Here is a 23,310-nt window from a genome sequence, read left to right on the forward strand (position 1 = left end):
CTTTTTAATCTGACTCTTAACTAATTTGCGAGTACTTCATCTCTTTTTTAAATTTTTTTTTATGTTATAAAATGCACCATGAGGATTGAACTTTGAAGATCAACTTGAAACTTATACTATGTTTTAAAACCAGTTTCAGTAAATGCTGGATCATGAGGAAACAACAGAAAAACTGCTAAATAAAAATTAAAGTAAAACAAAACCTAATAAATAACACAATAGCAGTGCTGTCCTTTAAACAAGGCAGGATAAAATAACTTATGAAGTATCAAAAGACTTATAAATAAAGAACAAACCGTGTTTCAATGACGGTGATCACCTCTCCTCTTTTGAAGCTAAGATCCCCTTCCTCTCCTTCATAGTCGTCCACAGTGATGAACTGATGTCGCTGAAATTACAAAGTTTTCCTTTTTGTTCAGATGTGTCACTCTGACACTAAGAACATTCATATTAAAAGGTAATAAGTGCAAAGACAGGACACAAAATTACAGTCTCTTCTTGGTTGACAAAGTTGCTGAAAAAGGTGCCAGTCTAATGTATCACTCTGTCATTTTGTATTGTGACATTTCCATACATCCATCTAAAACAGATATATAGAAAAATGAGAAAGCCACACAGACATACGAACACAAGGAACTGAACTAATTGCTATATGGCAAGAAGAAAAAGCAATATTGGGGACTCACAGCCTCTTTTACCAAAGGATCCTTTCTCTTTTCTTTAATGTTAGCTTTCCCTACATTTTTAGGTGCAACCTCGTTTGTTTCCTGTGTTTTCCTCTCTTCTTTTTCCTCCTCCTCCTCTTCTTCTTCCTCCTCCTCTTCTTCCTCCTCCTCTTCTTCCTCCTCCTCCTCCTCTTCTTCTTCCTCTTCCTCCTTTTTTTCCTCCTCCTCTTCTTTCTCATCAGATTGTCTTGGTACTTTGGCAGGGCTGTTGGAAACAGTGACCAGATACCAATTAAAATTTTCAAAATCAGAGGCCTAATGTACACATATCCATGTTCATACAGATGAATACAACCAAAACAAATATAAAGATCAAGCCATTTCCTTTAATTTAATGACTAAAATGATTGTCATATGTAATCTCTACAGTTCTTTTCTGTTGGAATTAACTATAGGTTGTTTTATTTTACTTAATTTATACTTTTACTACAGTTACAATTCATCTGTGTGGATTCAGGAAGAATAACTATACACATAAACAAACAAATATAAGAAAAGCCAGATCTAGAATGATTTTGGTTTCTGTTAGCTACGTCAGATGACATGGTACTACCTGCTTGCACTATCTGGTTGTTACTTTTGGAATCTAAAAGTTATGCTTTATTGGTTGTTTTATCAAATTTTAGGAAATGTGATACTGTTATCTGATTAATTTTACACAGAAAATAAATAAGGTGAAATCAGGTTTAGTGTCCGAGTGGAGGCTGCTGTAGAAAGAAAAAAAATCTCATCAGTTTAGAGTACAGGGTAACTTAAAAACCAGTCACAGAAGAACAAAACTGTTAGAATATGTCTTCCTAGAGTTAGCTGTATCTTACAGTTTGTGAGGACACTTGGTCACTACTATTTTGAATGTCACGCTGTTGTATGGATATTAGCAGGTAATGATTTGAGGAAAAAACAGGATATTTGTATATAAATTTAGGGAAAAAACCTGCAGATGATAAATGTAGATGATGGTAAATTTAAGAAACAGTCTGGTTTGTGAAAGAAGAGAACTGCTAGTAGAGATTAGTAGTAATGAAGAAAGATGTGTATGAAAGAATAATTTGAATCTAAAGTTATGATAATAATAATGTGGAAATTTATAAACCACAATATCTCAGCCAAAGGTGGACTCATTGTGCTGATCAAGACCACAAAATAGTAAGAAAAAAAAAATATGTAGAACAAGATCATAAAACAGTAACAAAGATGTAGAAGAAAAAACAGTGCAAAGGCTTGCTACGTTCCGGCAGTAAAGGGTGATGACTGTAGATGTAACGGTAGCGACTCCAGAGAATAAAGTTAGTGAAATTAGGAGAATATTGTGAAGATATTGAACTTAAGAATATGAGAATATGAAGAAATGTTATTATTTGAAACTGCAAAAAAGTGATCATCACTTCAGCTTATTCAATTCAGCTCAAGGTCGTTGCTGAAGCGAGTGAAACATAGCGGAGTGGAATCCAGTCAATAGATCCAAACAGTTCGCACTTAAATAACATTATATACAGTTACTTAAAGACTACTGAATTATTTTACATATTTTGTAGAACATCACATATATTGAGAGAAAACAGTGAAATTGGCATAAAAATTGGCCCTTGCTCTGAAGACTACAGGTTTTTCCTGAGATTTTTTTCCTGAAATATTTTATGTTGATCACCCTGAGGGGAAACAAGTCTGCATGTATCATGTCACTCTCTTTCCTTTTGATTTCTACAGACACAGGATTTGTGGGAGAGCTAATGACATGAAATGACTGAGCATCCTACCATACTCTGTTCTTAAATTTTAAATGGAACACAATGAATATTTAAGCATTATATAATGTTGGAATTTATTCTGTAGTCTTACAGGCAATAAGAGAAAGGTTCAAAGCTAAAGAAAGATATGTAACAGTGGTGTTACCTGACTTGCTTCTTAATATCTGTTTCTTCTTCAAATTCCTCATTCTCTTCATCTTCTTCATCCTCCTCATCTTCTTCATCCTGCTCATCTTCTTCATCCTCCTCATCTTCTTCAGTATCGTCATTCTCTATCATATATGTACATGCACAAATCAGTATCCATAAACACAAAGACATCAAAATAAATCTGTGCGAATCGTGAAAGTGCTACAAAATTTGTAAATAAGTTGCCAAAGTGATAACAGATTTGAAATCATGTAAGATTCCTCGAGCAAAATGCCTAAAGCTGTACATATTTTATTATTGAATTACCATCAAAAATAAATATATATACACACACACACATGTTTTTTTGTGTGTACATATGCACCAGTATCTCTCCAAAAGTATTGCATAAGAACACATCTGTCATAGGCTATCAGCCCACACAGTGAAGGTGGCTGAGCCCACCTGCTGAATGACTACTCCGGGTTCTTTTTTTCTTTAGATAGCTGAACAAGAAAGAGGGAAGATGATTCAAATTGTTGCTAGCCAACACTTTACTTCCCAGAGAGACATGGTGAGTGCCAAGACACTACGTGTGGGGGAGTGAATGCTGCATCTTCCTAGAAAGTGTGGTATTTGTATTTTGTATATTTCGGGATTTTTATATATTGAAATTTGGATGTATTCTTTTAAATAGATATGTATAAGTAATTTTGCTCTCATTTATAACTGTTATAGGCGCAGTTTATTGGTATCCTAGAGTACACAACCCAGGAAGACAACGTCTGAACCCAAGAGGGAGCGTTTCACCTGTTGAGAAGCGTGATCGCTCATCCCCAGAGACAGCATCATATTGTGTGTGAGGTCACTTATCCCCAGAGACAGTGACATTGAGTTGTGTGGTCGCTCGCCCCCAGAGACAGCATCATTTAAAGTATAACGTCTGTCCCAAAGCGGAGACGTCAGTTGTGTTTTGTTTGTGTAATTGTTTTTACAATTTAAGTTGTTGAGTGTGGAAAATATATATTTAGATTTATAGAACATTAGTCTTCAGTGACAGTTGATACAGTGAAAGAAGTGTTGTGCCAAACTTTACACTTTATTATTCTTAAGTTGAACATCTAGAAAAGGAACATTCTTTCAGGACTGATTTTCAAATTAGATATCATTAATAAGTAATAATAACATACCTTAGATGGTAGCCCTAAGCTCATAAACATCATCCAAGGGTTGTACGAAGACTCGTCCTGCCAAGTTATTCACAATGGCAAACTCACTAAACCTTTTGTAGTAAATGCTTTCAACAGCCTACACCCCATCTGGAACTCACGAGCATTATTCTTCAGCAGTAAGACCTGCACCAATGTGAAAGAAGTTCTACTGCACGGTTCTGAAACCTGGAGAGTGACAAACACCATCAACAACAAGCTGCAGACCTTTACCAACCGATGCCTATGCCACATTTTGGGAATCAGATGGCCTGAAAAGATCTCCAATAGCTGCCTGTGGAAAAGAACCAACCAGAATGCCAAGATATCAAAAAGCGCGAATGGGGCTGGAAAGGACACACCCTACGCAAACCAGCTGACACCATTGTCAAGCAGGCACTTGACTGAAACCCTCAGGGAAAGAGGAGAGTTGGGAGACCAAAGCAGACTTGGAAAAGAAAGAAAGAGAGCGAGGCAAAGGACATGGGAACCACCTGGGCCCCACTGAAGGGGGCTGCCCAAAACCGAGTCCGCGGGCTGGTTGTATGCTCTTCAAAGGAGCAACAAGGAATAAACTAAACTTAGTAGCAAGGATTAACTGATGTATGTTTACTAGTGTTTTATTTTTAACATTTTTTTTGTAATTTTATTAGCTCAAATTATTAAACATATACAGGCAGAATTGTTTTGTGTAGAAAAACATGCAAAATGTCCAGGCGTCTACATGAAGGCTAGTGTTTGTGACAAACATGAAAAAACATATTTCATACAATAGAAAAAAAAGTCATACAATCTTATTATCTTACCTTCTTTTCCATTACTGTCTTCACCTTCATCCTCATCTCCTTTTTTTCCTTCTTCAACTCTTACATCTCTGAATTGTTCCTGTTTCAATTTTCTGAAATGCATGAAGATAATCCATGGAACAAGCGAACAATGATGGCAGTGTATTATTTGTCATTGTGAAAGCTGGCCATAGGATGGTCATCATGATCAAACTGAAGACAAAAGCATATTGTGCTCTAAAGACTCCATTACATTAGTTAATGCCTCAAACTCATAGTTGCAAAACTGATTTTTGATAAATTTAATAAAATATCTGTTCAGCAGCTGTTATGGTCAAAATGATGACAGTTTGGTGCACTTTACATTTTACTGATTTTAGCATGGCTGAGCAAAAGCCTGTTTGACAAATAAGGGAGAGTAAACAACTTTTAGAAGCTTAAAGAGAAAATTGCTGTGGTATTGCTGAATGCATATGACTCAAAATTTAACTTACAAACTAATGCATATATATATGTATATAAAAATATTGGCATGTATCATTTCATGGGAAGATAGTAGTTGTACCATACTGCCAAAAACTCAAACACATAAAATTGATATCTTGCATCAGGGTTAGGTGAAGTAAGAAATATACTGTAGAAAAATATGAAAGTTTCTAAGCAAGACTCAAGTGGTTGCCCCATGACTAAGTTGTTGGACTATTTATTCACTTGCTGACCCCTTTCGTCTTCCCACCTCCCTATGAGATGAGTTGTTTGGGTATTTTGCAAACCTAGCAAAGCTACCCAGAAAACCAAAGCTATCCATGAGCCAGAAGTCGTTGTGCAATGGCCACTATGAGTTGGTGAAGAAAGCTGCTAGCCTAGCAAAGCTAGAACTCCTCAGAGGCTCTAACTTTGAAATCAAGATGGCAGGCATCACCTCAGGTTTCAAATTTGAAGATTTTGTCTTTAGTGCTGTAGATGGGTGACTGACAGGCCAGTGTTTGCTGTTAGTTTAAGTTTGGACCTCAAAACATATCAATGTGGACCTGCTGGAGCACCACAAAAAAAGGTGCTCAATAGTGATTGGGTAGGGTTCTTACTCCAAATTCCTGCGGGTGTACAGGAGCATCACAGAAAGTTTAGCTCTGCAAGGGGTATATAAGGATAGAGCTGAGACGGGATAAAGAGAAGGGGTGCTCAGTAGCGTAGTAGTTAACCCCTGCACTCGGGGTTCAGATCTCATCTCGGGACACTCTCTGTATCTGACACCTGTCTGCATGCCTGGATGTTAGGGGTTTTCTCCAGGTACTCCAGTTTCCTCCACTCTCCTCTTCCCCCATAGTGCGAAATCACCTCAGAGTGAAAGCACTTTCCTACTAAACCAGCCAACCAACCAGGGATAAGGGGAACAGGCATGCAGCAGATAGAAGAGTGACATACAAAGTTGATAAGAGACAGCTTTGGCACTTTACTTCCTCTAATGACATGACACTGAACTTGCCGTCAAAGGATGCGGCTGTGGCAATAGCTCAAGCCTGTTCATAGGCTTGCTGGCTATTTCCTGCCTCTGTTTGAATGTGTGGGAGAAAGTTTGCTGACACACCTTAACCCCATCACTCAGTTACGAAAACCCATTGATTGCCAAGTGAAGCAATATATCTAGCTGTGTAAAGTCTTATCGATAGTCACTTACCTAATGATCTCTACTATCATAAATAGATATTGAAATATAGATATTTTAGACTCACAGAATCCTCAGACCACATTTATAACAAACTGTAGCATACTCAATAATGAAATAAGTAATTAATAAATGTACAACATGTTTAAAGAATTATGTATTAAACACACAGAGAGTAAATGAAGACAAAGTAATTAAATGTTCACTATATAGACAATAACAACTTTGATCTTCATTCTTTATCACCCAATTGGCCATGATGTTGGCAATTAGATTATTCTTATAAATCTTGCTAAAACATCTTTTTTTTAGTACAACCAGATATTTAAACAACAAAAATAAATACACCAGCATCAAAAGCACTTCATGTCAAACTAAAGGAACTGTGTGTAACTATTATGCTACAGAGGCATCGCACAAACCTCTTCCTAATCTAACCTACTTAACAGTTTCACATTGTCTCGGTTATTTTGGTCCATAATTTATTTACCTTTATCTGTGTATTTTTTATAATCTCCCTTACTACTGTCTCTCATTACCTTTTACGTGGGCGTGCAGTAGTCCTCTATTTTCTTGTGTATATATCTATATCTATTTTCCCATTAAAATTTTTTTATCTACATGCGATTAAACACTATTTATAACACTAATTTCATCTTTGTTGTGGTCTATGCTCATGAAAGGTTCGATAGATATGTTGTGTCTCACCTCTGGCTGAGTGTTCATACCGGCTGTGTGAGCAGTTGCCAGCAAGCATCGGCAAACTGGGGGGCGATCCGCAACACAAGATAAATCTGGTATACTTAATTGAGAGTCCTATTTTAGGAAAATGTTTTGTACTTATGGTTTTGGTTATGCAGGGAAAATGTAGACAGTTGGTAATAAGTTTCAGTCCATGATCAACTCAAGACTCCGAAATTCTATTCATGACATTATTCACAACTTTCAACAGCACTTCTCACCCTACTGCTCTGTTATGGTCTTACTCCTTTTCAATACAAAGGCACATAAATTATGTCATTAGGTGCGTCTTAATTAGCATGTCATAATTTTGGGGATCATCGAAAAACTGTTTTACTGCCTTTCCAAAGGGTTTTGTTCTATAAACATAAAACATAATTATTGAAAGGTAAGAGTGTGATGAAACTACTTTTTCAATTCTAATTTCTAATGCTATCATTGTCCTTGTTGGATCTTTTAAAAGATCACATGTACTACAGACTTCTTTATTATTATCCCATGTGATAAGAAACAATAACAAAATAAGAACAGATAATCTGTAAACAAGTAAAGTCAACTTACTGCAAATAATCTTCTTCACTCTGATTTGGTAACAACTTAGTCATTGCCTGAGTTAACTGGACCTGAAACAAAAAGTTACACTTACCCTCTGGAGAAAAAAAAAACTGTATGAAAGGTGCACAACGGTCCTACTTGCAGTCATATTTTAATAAATTCCTGCTGGTTTTATTTTCTTGGCTATGTGACATTTCCTTTATAAATGTGCCTTGCATAAATGATCTCCTACAAGTAAATGTGGCCTAAATGCACCCCGAAATGTGCAGAAGCATTTCTGAATGTGCGCATAATTCAGAACTTTGATGCAGAATTAGAATGGGCCCCAATGCAATGATATCATTCTTTATCACAGTACATGAGATAAGAACTGTAGAATTCTTAGTAAACAATACAAGGGATGTTCCACTTCTGCCCAGACTGTATTTTGCGAGTGAGTGCAGACCCTGTGGACTTGATAGAGTGATTCTTCAGGGTGTTTCCACATTTTTTTTCATAATTTTTCTCTTCCTTGTTTTCCCAAGATAGAGAGGAGAAGCAAGTCAATGCACCAGTCCCATCAGCATGTTGCATCACTTCTGGCGTGGCTTCCAGGCTGTTGACAGCTTACACTACAGTGACTGTCACAGACCGGTTTCAGTGATTTGGCAGTGGTAATTTTGGCTGTGTGGACCTTGAGAAGGCCTTTGACAGTGTACACAGGGACGTCTACAGAGGCACTATGGCATTCCACTTAAGCTCATAAACATTATCCAGGGGTTGCACGAAGACTTGTCCTGCCAAGTTATCCACAAAGGCACTAAACCTTTCTGCTAAGGCTAAATTCTTTGGGGTCCCAGGGACCCCTTCTTCAGATTTCTAAGGGGTCCCAGGCTAACTCTAAGGGGTCCCTTCACAATATGAAAAAAAAAATCAACAAATCAACATACTTTGTTCAACTGCCTTTCAGGCACACAAAGCACTGTAATGTCTTGTCAGAAACAGCGAGATTTCTGTGCCATGAAGTCTGTGCAAGCATCTGTGATGAGCTTATGCTCACTGTATTTGGGGTGCTCACTTTCCGTTTTTGAGACGATGATTTTAAACTATGCTGTCAACATCTTGGAAATAGGTTAATGAAACTCTTCCCGGTAAGGGTAAAAACTCAGTGCAAGGGAAGTAACTCTCACCTTGTAGCAGACGACAACAATAGATTGGGCTACGATGTCAGACACTACACTTACCCAATTTTGTATCTGTTCTTCGCCCAAATTTGAAGGGGTCCCCTGGGACCCCATTGACGAAAACTGAAGGGGTCCTCCGAACTTTTAATGTGTACTCTACACAATTTTTTGCGTAAGCAGAAGCCCTGCCTTTCGTAATGAAGACTGTCATAAGAAAGGGTTGCATATTTTCACAATTAATCTTCCTGATGGTCATAGACTGGATTATGTGCAAGACGACCCAAGACAACAATACCAGTATCCAGTGCACCCTCACTAAACAGCTAGAGGACCTGGACTTTGCAAATGACATTAGTCTCCTATCTCATCGGCAGTAGCATGCACAAACCCAACTGATCCTGCTAGCAGAGAAGACTAGCTTGTGAAGGTCAACAGAAAGAACACTTGAGATGAGAATCAACAACAAGCATGTCAAGGAAATGCTTTATTTACTTTGTAAGCGTAGTTCGCAAGTGTGTGCACTGCATGGTAATGAAAAAAGGGTCTAATTTGTAAACCTTGTGCAGGAGCATAACTGATGATGCTAGTAACAAGAGTTCTCATTGAGGTTTTTTGCTTAGTGAACAGTGCATGGGATTCCCAACACAGCCGCCGAGAAGGTTGGTCATTCTTGTAAACATGTGAACACAGACAGGGGAATCTGTGCATTTAGTTCCTTGCCGAGTCAAGATTTTTATATTGTCCTGAATTCTAAATTCTGTTTTCATAGAAAAAGTATTGTTAAATTGTTTCATGGGAAAAATCTTAATGTTCAAAAAGAAATCACTTTATGAGTTTAACACGATGGAGACTTATAGCAGTAGTGAATGGTTGAGTCTCATTAGTATTTAAGTTATAGGAACTAATGTTGAAGAACAGTTAAGTAGGACCCGCTGAGAAGGATTTCTAACTATGGGAGAGCCTGAAAGCATTCTACCTACAATGAACCCACCCAGGAGTGACTGTCAACAGAGGATGGGCTGGATAGCTCAAACCGATCCGGGGAGACCATGATTTTCTTCCCTTGTCGGGTATACAAGGAGTCGAGCATTCTGTTGATGTTTCAACTAATGTCCAGGCCAAAGAGTTTGGAAGTGTCTACCAGCATTGGTATTTCCATAGGAATATGTGCAGTGGTGTGTTAGTGTAACTGCTAGTGCGACAGCGCACCTGCCTAGCAGTGATTGGGTAGGGGAAGAACATTCCTGGCGCTGAGATTCGTGAGAGTATTGTACATCAGGAGGCCACAGATTGACTGGAATGCTAAGTGTTATTTCTGAATTACTTAAATTTTTCAGTATGGCCACTAGTCACCATAGTCCCATTCTTCTTATCAGCAAGTAGACAGATGTGAGGACAAGTATGAGAAACTTTGAGTGGAACTGAGAATTGTGAAAAGGTTAGTATTGAGTTTTCTCTGTGCAAGTTGTCTAGGTACAATTATTTGGTATTTATACTGTGTGTTGGGGGTCAGTATTTGTGTTATTGTGACCTGACCAGAACGAGCTTAACAAAAAAGATAGCAGATAAGAAGAAAAAAACAGAAAAGTAGACATCGGGCACTTCAGTAAAAGATGAGAAGCCCATGGACAGGTCATTGTTTTGTGTTGTTGAAAGACCGCGTGTGGACGTCGTGTGTGTGTTGCTCGTGAGAGTAGTGTCCATGACAAGCAGGAACTCCCAATCCAGCTTCCATGAGAGAACATCCTGGAAATGGACCGCTTCATGTATCTGGAGAGCATTGTCAACAAGGATGGTGGAGCGGATGATGACATCAAAAGCCGCATCAACAAGGCCAGGTATGTTTTCAACAGCCTATGCCCCACCTGGAACTCCCGAGCATTATTCTTCCGTAGTAAGACCCGCATCTTCAACATCAATGTAAAAGCAGTCCTACTGCATGGTTCTGAAACCTGGAGAATGACAAACACCATCAACAACAACCTTTACCAACTGATGCCTACGCCATATTCTGGGAAAAAGATGGCCTGAAAAGATCTCCAATAGCAGCCTGTGGAAAAGAACCAACCAGAATGCCCTTAGCCAAGACATCAAAAGGCGCAATCCAAATTAACTAAACTAAGATTAAAAGGAGAATAACATATTACGTACAACGAGTTGGAAGGGATTAAGGAGATGATTTTGCTCTATGTACACAATAAAACTGGTCTGTAATTGCTTAAACAGTTAAGATTTAAGAAGGTTTCTTTAGAAGTGGGCGGACAATAGCTGACCTGAACTCGGAAGGAAAGTGCCCAGATGTGAGAGAAGCATTAATGATATAGGTTATAAGTCATATCAGGACATCTAGACAATCAACAACCAGAGTGGAGGGAATAGAATTGAGTTCATATGTCTTGAGGCTACTACTCAGACAAATTTCCTTAACAAGCTGTTCACTAACTTTTTCAAAACCATATAACTAAGGACTATTGTAGACTGCATCTGACAGATGAAGATGGAACAACAGCAGACTTGACAGTTGCCTGGACCCTATGAGCATGGAAAACGATTAGAAGATACCAATAACATACATCAATCTGTGGCATTAAGGAACAATGACACTTCTCCCGTATTTACTCTAACCCTTTCTCTACTCACCCCTTCCATCCCCCACATTCCCCAGATCTCCATCCCTCCACAGTGTGAATTTCCTTCAGGTGCAAGCATATTTCCCTTTCGAACAACAACATTAACAACATATGTAGAGGAATTAATGATTTATATATGCCGTCAAGCAGACCTGCATTCATGCTTATTCTCGTTTTTTTTTTCACTCACAGATGTCTATATCTGCCTAGGATGCCCATGTGTGCACACACATACATATATATTACCATAAATGTCTCCAGCCTTTTCACTTCATTATTCTTCTTTGTCTCAAAGTATTTTATCTTCTCTGTTTCATTCTCCTAAATAAAAACAATTTTTAAAAAATCCATAAACCACATCAATGCAAAATATATTATTAAATACAATGGTACCTTGACACTCAAACTGATCCATGCTCGAACATTTTAGTCCTCAACCAATATTTTTGAAAGAATTCTGTTTTAGCGCTCGACCACTTGCTTGGCACTTGACCACCATTCTAAAACCTGTCTGAGGTGCCATGCTTACCTGTGATGCTTCAGGCATGCTTTAGGTATGCTTACACATATATTTCTAGCAGTAAAGACTTCTCCTGGTGCTGTGTTCACGATGTAGCGTTTTGGGGTCTTTTTTATGTGTGCATGTATATAAATATATACATATACCATACAGTCATCATAGCATCCAAGAAACTTTCTGGTGCTTATGGTAAACAAAAGCGAAAAACAATGAGAATTATAAATTGATAAAAAAAAAAAAAAATCAACTATCAATTGAATTTTAAGAAATTAATTGGAAAATGCATGAGTGATATACATGTGTCTGAATTAGGCATTCAGTATGGCATGGTTAAGTTGACAATATTGACAATACTGAAACACAAAGCAGCCACCAAAGCAGCTGATGCAGTGAAAGGACTAAGTTAGTTAGTTAGTTCCCGTTATGCCGGTCGGCACGTAGGGCAGCGACAAAGGTCCTCCACTTTTGCCTGTCCTGGGCTAGACTCCCCACAGTACCCCAGCGGAGGTTTTGGGTCTTCATGTCTGCCTCCACAGTTCGGCGCCAGGTGACCTTGGGCCGACCTCGCTTGCGTTTTCCTTCTGGCGTCCAGTGTAAGGCAGTTTTTAGGATGGAGTTGCTCCCGCCTCGGAGGACGTGACCAATCCAGCGCCATCGCTTTTTCAACAGGATGGTGGCCATACTCTCCTGCCCGCACTGGGCAAGTAGTTCTTCGTTGGAGATTGTCCTTGGCCAGAAGATGCCCAGGATTCTTCGCAGGCTTTTGGTGTGGAAGACTGACAGTTTGTTGAGGTCGCTGTCAGTCATTCGCCAGCACTCCGAGCCATACAGTAGAGTGGACATGACCAGACTCTGGTAAAGTCTCAGCTTGGTATTGATGCTGTACTGTGTCGACTTCCAGATGTTGCGTAGGCTACAAAAGATGCCCCTGCCTTTGCTCAGTCTGCTCTGGATGTCACGGCCTGCTCCTCCATCTTGCGTGACCACGCTGCCCAAGTAGGTGAAGCTTTCAACCATCGGCAGGTCTTCTCCCTCTATGCTGATCGGTGTTGGATTGGTGGTGTTCAGGGTCATCACTTCTGTCTTTGTCCGGCTGATGTGCAGTCCGACCTGCCGCGCAAAAGTGTGCAGGCGAGTCGTCTTCTCCTGCATGTGCCGGTGGGTGTGTGACAGCAGGGCCAGGTCGTCGGCAAAGTCTAGGTCTTCTAAGTTCGTGGAGAGTGTCCATCGTATGCCCCTTGGTTCATCTTCCGTTGTATGGCGCGTTACCCAGTCAATGACAAGGTTAAAGAGCAGGGAAGACATCACGCAGCCCTGTCTCACTCCGGTCCCGACCTCAAAGTAGATGTCCCTGTTTCCAACACAGCATGAAAAGTTCGCATAGAAGCTTTTGATCAGCAGTACAATTTCCATTGGTATTCCGTATGCTCTCAGGATGCGCCAAAGGCTCTCTCTATGGATGCTGTCAAAAGCCTTCTGGAAATCTACGAAGTTAATATAGAGCTGCCTCTGCCACTCTGTGCACTGTTCAATGATGTTGCGTAGTGCGAATATCTGGTCGGTGCATCCTCTTCTACTACGAAAACCAGCCTGTTCTTCTCTAAGTTGTGTGTCCACTGCCTCTGAGATTCGTTGGATGATGATCTTTGTCATGATCTTGCTCGGGATGGACAGGAGAGTTATTCCTCGCCAGTTGTTGCAGTCGCTAAGGGATCCTTTCTTTGGGATTTTGACGATCACTCCTCTGGTCCAGTCATCTGGGACTTGCTTCCCTTCCCATATTGCGGTAAATAGGGGTTGCAGGATATTGGCTGCCAGTTCTGGGTCTGCCTTGAATAATTCAGCATTCAGATTGTCCTGACCTGGTGCCTTTCTGTTCTTCAAGGACTTAATCGCTGTGATGATTTCCTGCTTCTCTGGTGGGGCGATGTTAACGTCTAGGTCCTCAATGGCTTCTTGTATGTCGGCTTCTTCGGAAGGTGGTGGTCTGTTCAGGATCTCTCTGAAGTGTTCAGCCCAGCGTGCTTCTTGTTCTCTCTCTGTCGTTAGCAGCTTCCCTCCCTTGTCCTTGACTGGGGCATTGTTGGTGCTGTAGAATTTGCCGCTAATCGTCTTGGTGATCTTGTACAGCTTTCCTTGTTCTCCTTTTCTTGCTGCTTCTTCGGCCTCACTTGCTAGATTGTTCAAGTAGGCACGCTTATCTGATCTCGCCGAGTGCTTCACTTTCCGGTTCATCTCTCTGTACTGTAGTTTGAACGTCTCTTGCAGTCTTTCAGATCTGGTGCTAGCCACCTTCTTTTTAAGGTCTCTTCTTTCCTCTATCGCCTTCCACATCTCTGGTGTTATCCATTCCTTCTTCTTAGTTCCTAAGGAAAGGACTAAAAGGGATAGCAAATTCAAGTACTTAGTTTAAAATAAAACATGTTTGAAACAAACCTATCTTTTTACATGATCCATATGATTTCTACAAGAAAATTAAAGATGTGCTCAATTCTCTTCATCCTGTTCTGAGGGTTAAGATTCATCCAGAACAAGTCATGAAGCTGTTTCAGTGAGTAAAGATTTGCAAAGCTCAAGGTCCAGATGGTACTTGTGGAAAAACATTAAGTTTCTGCACACATAAACTTGGAGACATTTCCCAATACCTATTTCAGTGCTCTATGGATTCACTCTCCATCCCTACTGCTTGGAAATTGTTTGTCATTGTTCCAGTTCCAAAAAGAGTTTCAGCTCAGCATCTCAATGAATTTAGACCAGTGGCCTTAACATTTTTGGTCATGAGAGTATTGAAGACAATCATCAAAGCACTGATTCTAAAAGCCACTAACAAATATCTTGACTACCTGAAATTTGCATACCAGTCTAAAGAAAGTGTTCATGATGCCAAACTGTTAATCCTCCATACTTTGTTTAAACACCTGCAGAATCAACATGTCCATGCATGACTGTTGTTTGCTGACTTTTCATTGTCTTTTAACACCATCCAACCACCTATTCTAATTACGAGACTCTGGATAAGTTTTCCCTTGGCCATCAGCTAGTGTTGTGAATCTTTCACTTTTTGTTTGATAGGCAGCAATGACTATTTGTCAATGGCACTTTCTCTGACTCCATCACAATATGCACCTGCTCACCTGAAGGCTGTTTAATCCCTGCTTCTGTTTATTCTTCTTCTGTATACCAACAGTAACCATGAGGGTCAATATCTCATGAAATTCTCTGATGACACTGCACTGCTCTCTCTTCTCAACAGGCCAGTAGATGCACACAGTGTAGCTTTGAATGAATTTATTGGTGCAATGACAGTTTCTTAGAACTTAATGTAAGACCAAAGAGACTGTCTTTGGTTGCTGCTGGAATTTTCCACCCAATCCCATGTGTCATCCAAGACAAGGAGGTGGCAATAGTCTGTACTTTTAAATACTTAGGCACCATCTTTGATAAGAGACTTCACTGGGATCCCAACGTTCAAGCTGTCATAAAGAAGGCTCCACAGCGCCTTTTCCTTCTCCAGAGTTGAAGTCTCCCACCGATTTCTTCAGCTCTTTTATAGATTGCACATAGTGTGCTGTCTGTCTGTTTATACAACTGCTCATTGGTGAAGGATGAGAGCAAATTACATTATGTTGTATCCACTTGCTCCAAAATCAATTCAACAGCCTGGAGTGTTCTTCAATCTCTGTATAAGAGGCAGATACTTCTAAAAGTGTCTAAAATTCTTTGTGATGATAGGCATATCCTCTCAGGAGAATTTTTCCAGCTCACATTGGGCTGCTGATTCTGAGTACCTGCATGAAGGACCAACAGATTGAGGCTGTCCTTCATTGTTTCGGCTGTGTAACTTCTGAATGTTACTGTGACTAAATGAATGCAGCCATGAATGTATGAGCAAGTTTGCTGGACGTGAATATGCTGTGGTATTGTTTTGTGATTTTGTATCGAGCTGCCCCTAAATGCCCTCTGGGAAAAATAATGTGTTATACTATTAAAATATCATGAATGATAAAAGTTAGTTAGCTGCTGATGGGTGCTAGGACCAGTTGAATAGAATTACATTTATTTATGAGGAAAAACATGTTCAGCACTCAAACTGATCATAACTTGACCAAACTTCCAGGACATATGATCGTCAAGTATCAAGGTACCACTGTAGACATGTTAATACAGCATAATAACTACTGAACTTTTGAATGTCATTAAAGTGCTGATGACTGCACTACCCACTCTATTCTCTTAATGGCTGTGAAATAAGTACTGCTCAGCTAATAAGGGACATTAAAACTGCCATCAGAAGTTATCATGCTTATTTTTCATAAATTATTCATCCAAGTCAATGGTTTGCTTAGACACACAGACGACAGATGTAGCTTTCTGTTTTTTTGGCTGCAAATCAAGTTTTATAAGCAGTTACCCATTGCCAAATTTACTGAACTAAAACTTCCTGCAGCAATCAAGTAACAAAAATTGTTCTTTCTTTATGGGAAGTCCTAAAGCTTACCTCCTTCAGACCATTTACAGCTGAAAGAAGAACTTTAATTTGTTGCTGGAGATCAAAGCAGCTGAAAAAAAAAAATCATCCACAGGTTATTACCTGTCATAAATCAACCAAAATTTCATTTGTAAAATTATTCAGTTGTATTTATATTGCATTTCTACACAACAAAGAAAAACAATCAACTTTCATAAATCATATACAAGATGTAAAACTGAAATAGTCTGCAAGAATGATGATTTTAAAAACTACGTAATAATAATTATGTGAACATAATGTGCAGCGTCACGACCAAGCTAGATCGCACTCTCTGCACAGACCAATAATGATAAATGAAAGATAACAGCCAGTGGACAGTGAAGTATGTATAGAAACACTGAACAACATAAAGATGAGGTACAAGAGAAGAACGTAAAAGCAATGGATGAAGGTATTAAGGGATATAAACACTGTAAGATGGAGTTGTTACATGATGGTTAGCATGACAGACAGTATTACAAGGGAGTAAAGAATAGTAATTCAGGGATAGTACTTTGTGAAAAGATATGTTTTCAGAGATCATTTAAATGTACCCTTGGAGTCACAGTGGCGAATGTGGAAGAGAGTTCCACTGCTTAGTAGCACAGAGGGAGAATATCTGTTGTCTGTATGTGACTGTCTTTGTGGGAGGGAGGGACAGAATGCAGGAGTCTGATGAGGAACGAAGATTTTGGGCAGGAGTGTGGACAGAGAAGATTTCAATAAAGTAGTGGGGGGAGTAGCCTTCAAAGAATTACTTTATTGTTAAACTTCATCATACACAATAATAATTTGTAACACAGTATTAAGTTTACATTTAAATTATAAAATGTTATCAAGTTTAGAATAAGCTTATATTTAAATCCATCAACTGGCACAAACTATAGCCTCCTTTCAGACATAAATAGACCTGAAATATAGCTGCCCAAGAAACAAGTATTACCTTCTATACAGCTGTTGCAATTTTTCATCTGTTTTCAGTTTCTTGTTACTAACCACTTTGTTCGATTCTTTGACCAGCCCCAGAACCTGGCAAAACCACATTTATTGCATACCACTGTGAGTTCTAGTTGTTTTTGCTGCTGTTTTTATCTTGCTAATAAAATTCAGAGCTATTTAGATATGTTATGAAATAAGAAGAGGTAGGCATAAACAAATAAAATGTGATGCTTTTATAGATGTACACCTCTGGACCAAAGAGTAAGGATAGGAGAGGTTTCATTTGAAAGGAATCATCAGTTATCTTTCAAAACATGATGTTGCCAAGACAAGATGGGCAATTATGTTCTGCTGTAAACTGTAAAAAAGCCAATTTAAATTTAAATTAAAACCAAATCTTTTCCACACCTTTGTGAAGATCAAAAAGAGGTAAGCTATGCATTATAATCTCAAATTACTCATGATAAGTGTACTATGAGAGCCATCTGTTACAATGTGAATACTTGTTACTCTGAATTTTTTAGTTACCATAATGATCATATTTATGGTACAAATGTGAAAATCAAAACTCGCTTACTCATGATGTTGGACCTACTGAAATTTTTGTTATAGCATTATCTTAAGGCATGGATGCACAACCTACAGCCCGCGGGCCATATCCAGCCTGCGAAACTTCTGCCCACAGTGCAGGAAATCGGCATGTTAGTAATAAAAAAATACCCCCAAGTAGGGGCGTCTCTCAATCTTTTTTTCGATGGACGAACATTTCGATTGGTGTCTCTACGATGCAGCCGGACATTCAGAAGTTGGTTTCGGGTAAACAACTTCAAATATCCCACTATTTACTATATAATTAATGATAAGTACAACTTGTTTCTAATAAAAATGGCATCTGCTCTATTTTTTTTCTTTTTTTGTATTTTTGCGGTGAAGCGGCCCATCACCTGCATGTCGGAAATGGGTATGGCCCGCAGGCTGAAAAAGGTTGGGCATCACTGTCTTAAGGCATTTGTTACAGGAAGGTGTGGGTGAGGTCTCATTTAACAAAAGGTGCGTATCAAACTAATGGCAGCCACACATAGAATTGGTACACCTGGGTACACATTAATAACTTTATCATTACTAACATACTATTATGAATATATTGAAACACTTTATTTCTATAACACATGCAAAATATGAATGAATTTCACATGAAGAAAAGATTTTGACCCTTTAAACCAGGGATGCCCAACCTACGGCCCGCAGGCCATATCCGGCCCGCAACACGGTGCCGTCCGGCCCGCGAAGCTTCTGCCCACAGTAAAGGAAATCGGCATGTTAGTAATAAAGAAAACCTAAGGAAAAAAAAAAAAAACCGAGAAAAAAGGGAAGAAGAAGTATTTATCCCTACGTAGGGGCGTCTCTCAATCTTTCGATCGATTTCATTCTAGATTTTCATCTTGGGAGGAAACCAGTGTTTGAGAATGAGGGACGCCGCATTCCACAGGGGATTAGTGATCTTTTGATTGATTAATATTTGAATCAGTCGTTAAAGAGATTGAAAATACAGACTCCAGGCTTTCTAGCAAGGTATAAGACAATGGGGTTCTGACAGGGAAGCAATACCGAAACAGCGTTTGAATTTCGTCATTTTCCTGTGGAAAACAGGACGGATCGCCTTGGGGTACCTCGATTAAAATGTATTTTCAGACAATTTCTAACTTTTATTTTAACAAGACAACTTCAAATATCTCACTAATTACTACATAATTAATGGTAAGTACAACTTGTTTCTAATAAAAATGGTATCTGTTCTATGTTTTTTCTTTTTTGTATTTTTGCGGTGAAGTGGCCCGCGACACGGCTGTCCGAAATGGATATGGCCCGCAACACGGCTGTACGAAATGGATATGGCCTGCAGGCCGAAAAAGGTTGGGCATCACTGCTTTAAACCATCTGATATGTGTAGAACATGCTAAAGCATGTTGATGCCTGTCTTGTTCCTCTGCAGGACATGGCTCAACCACCTCCACTGTCTTTGTTTCACCTCCTCACAATATTGTACGTTGATGCCTGCGTACCAACTGTAACTTGTTTTGATGCTGTTCCTAGTAAATTTTAAGCATTTGACATAACCATCATCCCTCAAAACTCTGCCTGGAAACCCCCTGGTCCCAAGCCTGGATGAAGGAGGAAGATTGGGCCAGCTCTCAATCTTCTAGTTAGTTCTCCCAGTTTCTGAGGCATATGGGAGAACTGAGCGGACTTTGATTTGGGGATTTTTAGCTTGGTTATGGCCTGGAAGCCCCAATATATCGTAAGCATTTTCAATTGTTATGCATCTGTTTGTTTGCATAAGAACAATGAGACAGTCTACAGAGGAACAACTAGACATTGTAGCTGAGCCTGCATGCTATAGCTTTGTGTCAGATTCATCTAGAAAAGGTGACGATCTCAAGCAGCCCCCTCTCCCACCAAAATAGAGAGCAGTCTGATAGAGGAGCTTGGAAAGAATGAAACCGAAAATCATAATAGAAACAGTAAGAGGCTAAAAATATTAACAGTAACAGTAAATATTTGTATGTCCCCCAAACCAGGCTTTATGTTTAAATGAACATACAAACACACATGTGTCTATAAATTGACATACACCGTTGTTCTAGTGTGAAATGGAACATTTATTTTAGATAGTGCTTGGCGTATTATTGACGTTCATACTTAACAGACTTCACTCAGTCCATGAAACTTTGACATATACCTCGATAACAAATAACTATGCAGTGCAAACATCCGTTGTTCGAAGGTAATCGTGTCTGAGCAGGTCAACTCTGATCTCGAACAAGGATGCGCGCAATAAATATTAACTATATTACCTGGTTTTTTAAAACATCTGCTTCATATATTGCCTTCGAAAGAGGCCCTGTCTCTTTTTTTGGCATGTTTTTCTTTCTCTTTTTCTTTCGTTTCGAAAATCAATTGTCAAAGTAGTCACTCGGCAACACACACCGCCATGACACAACAACGTATGTTAATAGAGTTTTATGATCTCTAGACTGAAGATTTCCCCGAATCACGGACGTGTATACAAGGCAGTGATCGAGTGTGGCGAAAAAGGATTTCCTATCCAGAATCGAATTCCCAGCGAGGAATGCAGACGCTGGGTCTTCTAGTGTTGCTGAATGATTTAGCGATATTTTCCTGGTATTTTGTTATCAAACCCAAAAATAAAGCGTGAATTGTATGTGTTTAACTTTGTCGTGTTATTTTATTTCATGATAAATGAAGATTTTAAGAATATAGCGTCCTAAAAACATGCTTTCATTAACATGCAAATGTGTGTTGACACTTTCAGGTTACCATCAGACTTTAAGACTTCACATCATGGGGACATATGTGTGGACTTCAGAAAGAGAACAAGTTGCTGCCTTGCTAGTGCTTTTTGTTTTACAATGCTTAATTATTCATGCCAACATATTTTACGGACATGTCTGCATCTGCTCTTTAAGAGTTAAAAAATAATGGGAGGTTATATTCTGTCAGTATCCTTAAAATTGTAAGATATTGTGAAACTTTTGTGGCAGACTGTGAACATTAATAAAGCACACTCTGGTCAATGGAAGAAAATTGTGGTAGCCAAAATACTGATATTCCCACAAGGGATTTGTTTCCTGAACTCAGTGAGCATTTCATTCATACTAGACTAACTAGAGTGTATTATTTAAACAAGAGTGAGGGGGTAATAGGTGTTTTATGCCTAGCCAGCACTCTCGTCTTTGGAGATTCAAGGTGCTATATATCCAGACACTTTTTGTAAGCGATATCACGAACTTGTATTGGCGTCCGTACGGTGGTATAGATATCATGTGAAATATTAAAACCGATTAGTCCACGGGTTAATGAGAGAGCCAGCAAGACAAAATGGCAGCAGAAGCATCTCGATCCACTCAACAAGGACAAAATACAGTTAGTACTCCAGCAGTGACAGTAATTTTTGTCATTACATTTTAATGAAAATGGTGATCGGCTGCATTTTCAAACGTTAACTGGCAACAGATAATCAAGTGTTCACTCAGATAGTCGTCTGAAACAGCCGAACCATGAATCTGTATCCCTATCATGAACGTAGATCCCCTATCTACATCCATGCTTATATTGCGTGTCCGCGGTTAAATTAATTTTTTTAAATTAGTACAGGTAAAGCAAATTCAAGACTGCGTGTTTAATCTAAATCCACACTACTGTGTCCTTCCAGTGTGCAAGCGTATAACCACAGCAAAAGTAATCATGATATGATTGTAGCGGTAGCACCTTTCAGTAACGACGACAGCGATCGAAGAACGGAGTTGCATTATAAATTTCCGTGATCGAAGGTAGTTACCTGACCTCTACGCATGTTTTGATGACGTCATTAAAAAAAACCAACTTTTTTATATCTGTTCGAAAAGACAGCCGTGAATGATTTTTCTCATGTGACATCAACGTTTAACCAATGGCCGCTGGTTAGAGTGCTGCGATTAGGTTCGTGTAACGCAAACAAAAATCGATGCATGCCACTCCCGACTGAAAACGAGGCAAACGAAGAAAAGAGTCGTTTCCTACGTGGCTAAGCATTGTCAACATGGCCGCTGTCGACTCGCTGGTAAATGGTATTAGTAATTTGCAAGTAAATAGTTCACATATTGATGGACACAAAAGTGATGATCGGACAGATGAATTTTCATTGCAATGGGGGTTCCCCCTTGAAGACCTGTACAAGATTGCATTGAAATTTTTCAAAGGTATGCCGCAGTTGATCTTTTTCACCATCTAATGACGAACTTGTCCAGAATTTGAAGTCATGATTTAATTACCTGCTGCTAGTATTATACTAGTTTTGAAATCAGCTGCTCAAGGTATACTGCACATTCAAACTTGTTCAGTGCTTTATAAAATCCCAGTCACTTTTAACACGTTTTGTTGAATTGATAGCAAAAACCATGTTCAGTTGTTGACGGTAACTTGTCGCAAAAACGCAAGTTAAAGCGTAAGAAGTATTGAGCTATACTATAAGTAATAAGTGTGAACATATTTTTGAGTTGCATCATTTTACAAGCGACATTTGTGTTAGATATGGCATAGGAGGATAAACATGGGAGGCATAAGGATCCCAGTGAATAGACCCCATTGGCCAGTACTATTCAACGATGATTTAAGCAAAATACTTTACCTCTGTCAAATTTAAATTGACCACACAAAGACTAAGTTGACCACTGCCGAAAGATAAATTGATCATTACTTGATCACATAACTGAAATTGCTATTCACTGAAAATTGCTAATAGGATGATGTGTTGTCAAAAAACCCTAATACTATCTAACTAGACAAAATTTTAGCTGTTCAGTATAAATTTATGCAGCTTAGATGCCATTTTACTGATGAAAAATGAATGCTGGTTGCAAGAAAAATCCATGTTAAAACATACAGAGAAGAAATTTAATAATTGCTCATATGTAAAATCCTCTTATTATTTCTTATATCAAGAAAGTGCCCTTGTCTTTTTTTATTCTTTGTTTTGGTAGTTTGTATGAAATGCAACTGGATGTTAACAAGAAGAATAAGAAGTTATTTATTTGACACTGCACTTTGAATATGACTTGATGATGGAAGAGAAAACAAAAGAAAGAATAATCTGGCCTATCCTATACATGTGCGCATACATCTATACACACAGCTCCTCTTCCTTACTTGCTCTCTTACTCTCTTTATATCACAGACACTGCTTCACAGACTGCAAAATGACAGATTAAACTAGTATTGGTCCCGACATGAGCTACAGCAGAGGTCACGAAGGCTGTCGCTTCAGCATAGAAACTATACATCAACTGGTAATTTCTGGTCCAGATAAGTCTATACCTGACCCCAGAGGGCAGGAGACAGAATAGGCCATTATAACCCAAAATTTCAAAATTCAGAAAAACGATATCAGAGAAAAAGACAGTCAATATAATGCGTGTTTATCATTGGCCTGAG

The 23,310-nt window shown here is 38.9% G+C and overlaps 2 protein-coding genes across 7 annotated transcripts in view; one reads left to right on the plus strand and one right to left on the minus strand.

Annotated features, from left to right (window-relative positions):
* Positions 1-20,359, minus strand: part of LOC112570695 (nephrocystin-1-like) — a 64,823-nt gene extending 44,464 nt beyond the window's left edge. The window contains exons 1-9 of one of the 3 annotated variants that reach the window (XM_025249261.1): positions 20,175-20,359; positions 17,324-17,409; positions 16,369-16,429; positions 11,597-11,671; positions 7,564-7,625; positions 4,617-4,708; positions 2,619-2,745; positions 687-930; positions 297-388 (exon numbers count right to left, since the gene is read on the minus strand). In XM_025249261.1, coding sequence (XP_025105046.1) covers positions 297-388; positions 687-930; positions 2,619-2,745; positions 4,617-4,708; positions 7,564-7,625; positions 11,597-11,671; positions 16,369-16,429; positions 17,324-17,409; positions 20,175-20,240 — 905 coding nt within the window. In that variant the 5' untranslated portion in view covers positions 20,241-20,359. The remainder of the gene's footprint in view (positions 1-296; positions 389-686; positions 931-2,618; positions 2,746-4,616; positions 4,709-7,563; positions 7,626-11,596; positions 11,672-16,368; positions 16,430-17,323; positions 17,410-20,174) is intronic. The other 2 variants (XM_025249262.1, XM_025249263.1) reach the window with 2 other exon arrangements.
* A 1,323-nt stretch (positions 20,360-21,682) lies between these two features.
* Positions 21,683-23,310, plus strand: part of LOC112570697 (Golgi resident protein GCP60-like) — a 51,247-nt gene continuing 49,619 nt past the window's right edge. Inside the window, exon 1 of one of the 4 annotated variants that reach the window (XR_003100682.1) lies at positions 21,683-22,079. Coding sequence is in view for 3 of the 4 variants with exons in the window: in XM_025249266.1 (XP_025105051.1) it covers positions 21,920-22,079 (160 nt within the window). In the remaining variant the exon portion in view is untranslated. The remainder of the gene's footprint in view (positions 22,080-23,310) is intronic. The other 3 variants (XM_025249266.1, XM_025249268.1, XM_025249267.1) reach the window with 3 other exon arrangements.

Source organism: Pomacea canaliculata, linkage group LG8 (genome assembly GCF_003073045.1).
Source record: "Pomacea canaliculata isolate SZHN2017 linkage group LG8, ASM307304v1, whole genome shotgun sequence".
NCBI lineage: Eukaryota > Metazoa > Mollusca > Gastropoda > Architaenioglossa > Ampullariidae > Pomacea > Pomacea canaliculata.